At 24.7% G+C, this 4,815-nt stretch overlaps 1 protein-coding gene across 13 annotated transcripts in view; it reads right to left on the bottom strand.

The window, feature by feature from the left end:
- LOC100570076 (ABC transporter G family member 23-like) overlaps positions 1 to 4,815 on the bottom strand; it is a 24,363-nt gene that overhangs the window by 1,147 nt on the left and 18,401 nt on the right. For all 13 annotated transcript variants that reach the window (XM_029487936.1, XM_029487931.1, XM_016807031.2 and 10 more), the window contains 7 exons: positions 4,325 to 4,458; positions 4,047 to 4,266; positions 3,801 to 3,972; positions 3,598 to 3,713; positions 3,463 to 3,530; positions 2,789 to 2,877; positions 2,539 to 2,718 (listed from right to left, as the gene is read on the bottom strand). In XM_029487936.1, the coding sequence (XP_029343796.1) occupies positions 2,539 to 2,718; positions 2,789 to 2,877; positions 3,463 to 3,530; positions 3,598 to 3,713; positions 3,801 to 3,972; positions 4,047 to 4,266; positions 4,325 to 4,458 (979 nt within the window). The remainder of the gene's footprint in view (positions 1 to 2,538; positions 2,719 to 2,788; positions 2,878 to 3,462; positions 3,531 to 3,597; positions 3,714 to 3,800; positions 3,973 to 4,046; positions 4,267 to 4,324; positions 4,459 to 4,815) is intronic.

The following is a 4,815-nucleotide window of genomic DNA, read 5'->3' as shown; positions in this document are numbered from 1 at the left end:
CAAACGCATAAAATCTCAGATAAGTCTTTAGCAACTTGCTTTTGCTAAGATAGCGCGTTATCATTCATTCGCACAACATTTCTATAGCCATACATTTTCTGGGAGATTTGCGTATACAGTGGAACCTCGATTATCCTGGGTAATGATGGGGAGGGGTCACACGGATAAATGAAAATCACGGTTAATCGAGACTTTTTATAATAATGAAATTTTTTATTTAATTATAATTAGAAATACATAGGTACAATTTTATAATAATGAAATTTTAAAAATTTTGATTCAATTATAATTAGAAATATACATAAGAAGACGCAGTCTTTATATTGCAGTATACAACAAGTTATTAGCGCTTAAAATATGAAGTTATCAGTCTTTGTTTTTTTTGGTTTGAAATAATTTTCCTTACTTCACTTCTAATATAATAATAATCGATGTACAATATTACTTATCTTCATATTATTATCGACAAAAATGTCATTAATACGATTGTCGATATCGAGTATTATGTAGTATAAAATGTTCGATTATAACTACATATATATCTACAGTCCATACTTATTTTTAAATTTTCGGAAGAATGAGCACGGTTAATCGCAAACACGGATAATCGAGTCACGGATAATCGACGTTCTACTGTAGATATGTTTACAATTAACACATTCATAAATTAAATTTTAGATTCTGAGTGGAACGATGAATGTATTGATTTTACAATGATGTGTGTTTTTTTTTTTATTTTTTTTTATTTTTTTTTTATTTTTTTTTATTTTTTATTTTTTTTTGTGTCTGTCATCACGTTTTAGGACAGTAAAAGTGCTTGGATTTTCTTCAACAGTACCTTTTCTGATAGGAAAGTGAATCTAGTTGGTACTTTAGGGGGTCAAAAGTAAATTTTTTCCAATAGTTTTCAAACGCGCCGTGAAAAACAAAAGAAAAATTAAGGAAAAACGGGAATTTTTACGCAAAATCTGTTTTCGAGAAAATCGATTTTGGTTTTTGGTGTAACTTTAAAACAAATGACCGTAGATATATGAAATTTTGACTGAATGTTTATCTTAGCATTTTCTATACACCATAACATTTTCAAAATATTTTGATTTATTTTGAGCTCTTTACGGACATTTTCATTTTCCATTTTTTTTTAGTTTTTTTTCTAAAAATATCAATAAAATTTTATTTGTTGGATAAAAAAGCTTGAAAATTTAATAGAAGGCTCCTAATATATTGTTTCAAAGGCAGATGAAAAATATTAAAAATCGTTAGTCACAGTTTTTTTTTATAAACATTTAAAGTTCAAAAAATGACAAAATATGGAAAAATCACGAAAATTTGCAAATTATTTCGAGTTAGAAATTCATAAAAATTTTTCTTTTTAAATCTAAGATATGAAAATGTAATACAAGATTCCTTATAAGATTGTCTACCTTTATCAAACAAAAAATATCTATAAGAAAGTCAAATTAAATTTTTATGATCGTTTGAAATTCAAATTTTTACAACATTGGATATTCACTCGATTTCTCATGTAGCGATTTTCTTATTTTGTTGTAATTAAAAAACGAGTGACTGTAGAAACTTGAAAATTTCACTGAATGTTTATATTAGCATTTTATATATACGATAAAATTTTGAAAATAATTTGACTCTTTTTGAGCTGTTTACGGACATTGTAAGTTTTCAATTTTTTTAGTTTTTTTTTTTCTATAAATGTCAATAAAGTTTTATCTGTTGGGCCAAAAAGTGTAAAAATTTAACACAAAGCTCCTGATATATTGTTACAATATCAGTTAAAAAATATATAAAAAATACATAGGCACAATTTTTTTTTATAAGCATTTAAAGATCGAATTTTGACAAAATTTATCAAATTTTAATTTGAATAATTATTTTATAGTTAAAAATGTATAAAATGTTCAACTTTTGTATCTAAGAATTGAAAATTTAAAACAAAATTCCACATAAGTAATTAATTCTGTTACCAAAAAATCTAAAAAATACATAAGCACAGTTTATTTTTATAGTCATTTTAAGTACAAATTTGGACGAAATTACATATTAAAAACCTAGAATAACTATTTTAGTTATTTCGTTGTGATTGTATAATATTATTCTTGGGTATACTTGAAACTTCTAAAGTATACTATGATAATATATCTATGATAGTATCACGGTTTGTTGTTGATGTATAGCGCGTAATAGATATTATGATATGATTAATTTGGAATTTATTATAGGTACCTATTATAGGTCAATTTTTTTTAAATACTATAGACTATAATATAATATTATGTCTTATACCTAGACTGACATACCGTCTCCGCTCAGAATCGTTTTTCTTATACAATGATATTATATCATTGAATTCAAATTTAATACCATCCATTATACAGTGACCCACTTGTAACCTACTGTACAGCAGAGCGAAATCCACTTACCCGCCTTTTTAATTATTATTTTTCATGGATTTATAGATATACCTAATATTTTAAACTTTATCAATAATATTATATAAAAATATGAGTGCTTCTTCAAATTTACCTGCAAACATTCCTTGATATCCAATAATCATTATAGTTACTGCAAATGTCCAAAAGTTATCTGGTGAAATTGGGTTATTAAACATGAAATACATAATAAATATTTCAATCGATGATTGTATAATGTGGACAATTGTTTGGAGAAATATTATAGACACAACAAATTCTAAGAATTGTACCCCTTTAAATTCAAATACATAACATTTAAAAAAATATAGATAATTCCTTCATTTTTCTTATAAAAATTTTACCTGCGACCATTATTCGACTCATTATTCCTTCATCCTTCTCCGACAGCAATAATCCAGTTGATAAAATCATTGGGAAATAAAAAGCCAATCTAAAGATAAATATTATATTATACATTAAATAGTAAATATAGGTGACGTGAGATAATAACGTAACGAATAGAATAAACAGAAACTGCAGGAAGTTAAAGGTGCAACATTAATTCAAAACTGTCTTAACTGTCAAAAATAGTAGATATGTCATAATATTATGTGTTCTATTATAAATTTAAAACAAATAACACTTCATAAAAAAATATTGAATTCGTAGGAATCTACTACTTTAGTACCTAGTTCATTGATAAAGTTTAAGTATTAAATATGAATGACGTAGGTATTAAACGAAAATATTTTTTTATTAATAAAAATTCTAAATAATATGTTACAATATCATACAGACGACTGTTATGAATTTAAGAGGAATGCCAAAAATCTGAATAGTTTACAGATAATATTAAATGAACGAGAAATATAGTTTTATACATTTATGAAAATTTCAAAATAATAAAAAAAAAAATTCGAAATATCTAAAGTTCTGAATTGATTCGAGTTTCAAGAGTCAAAAGACCAAGATAGTCAACCAAATTTATATTATATAAGGAGTATCTAGTCAATCAAACCTGATTCATTATACTTACAAAACTATAAATCCTGGAGAAGCTGAATGAATAAATTCAGTGACTTTAACGTTTCCTATACTTTGAATCTGTAAGCCAAATATCAAAAATAATATACTTAAAATAGTTGTAGAATTAAAATGTTATGTTTATTACTGAAATTGGGTAAGAGTATGATTTTTCGCTTATATTACAGTACTTAGTTGCTTCTTTTAATGTTTTCACAAACGTTGAAGTTATGTCATCCTTTATTTTTAATTTCATGATATAATCTAAAATAGTTAGTATAATATATCCATTATTTTGCGTAATCAATTTTATTGATGGTTTTTAATTTATTTTGTATATTAATAAAATACTTGATGCATCTAATGTGATCTTCACCGAGCTATAGTCTATATCATAACTGTTAACAAATATATTGAGACGATTTTTCAATGTCATTGTATAGTTTGAAGTAAAATAAATCAAACCCCATATAAACCTGGCATTTAATGCAGCATTACCAGAATTTAGACTTTGGTAGTCGATCTGCAAAATACGATGTTTAATTTTTTAATAAACTAGGTACCTACTTTTAATTTTTAACACTATTTAATATTTACCAAATAACTATTGGATGCTCGTAGATGGTCAATAAACATACAACTCAATTTTGTATTACTTGGGTCGTTTAAGAAACATTTTTGTTGATATAAATCAGTGCTACAATTTTTTATTTCATCATTAACCACTCCCAACTTTGCATTCTGAATGTTATGTCCAACGCATAAATTATACACAATCGTTTGGACCAGAGGTAAAACAAATGTAAAGAATAAAAATCTGAAAATAACCATATTTAAAAAAATATAATTAAAAACAATTTATACTGAGATATTACGTATGGTCTTTGTACAAAAGTGAGGCATTTTTGTATGTTAGAGCTCGAAATCTTCTCCAAGAAAAGCTGTTTTTTAATCGATTCTTAGTAAATGGTAGAATCTCTGAATATTCATGTTTAGATTTATTGGAAAACTGGAAAATAATTTTAATAATTTTACCAATTATAGTTAATTATCAATTATCATTTATCATAAACTGCAGTTTGTTATATATTTTGAAATATTTAGGTATTATTAAATTAATATATTTCTATTAAGGTTTTTAAACTATGTTTATTAAGTAAACTTATTATAATAGTTAACAGTAATAATTTTATTAATTACATATATGGCAAACAATTTTATAAAATTATTGATTTGTAGAAATAGTTATTTAATTTATATAAAATTATTTTTTTTTAATCAATTATTAGTTATTTAATAAAGAGACGCTTGAAAGTTTTGTTTAAGAGGATGCTACCTATGGATTTGTTGTCTCCGCCTTACACAC

Source organism: Acyrthosiphon pisum, chromosome A1 (genome assembly GCF_005508785.2).
Source record: "Acyrthosiphon pisum isolate AL4f chromosome A1, pea_aphid_22Mar2018_4r6ur, whole genome shotgun sequence".
Taxonomy (NCBI): Eukaryota; Metazoa; Arthropoda; class Insecta; order Hemiptera; family Aphididae; genus Acyrthosiphon; species Acyrthosiphon pisum.
The sequence above is the reverse complement of the archived record's forward strand: the minus strand, read 5'-3'. Positions and strand labels throughout refer to the sequence as shown.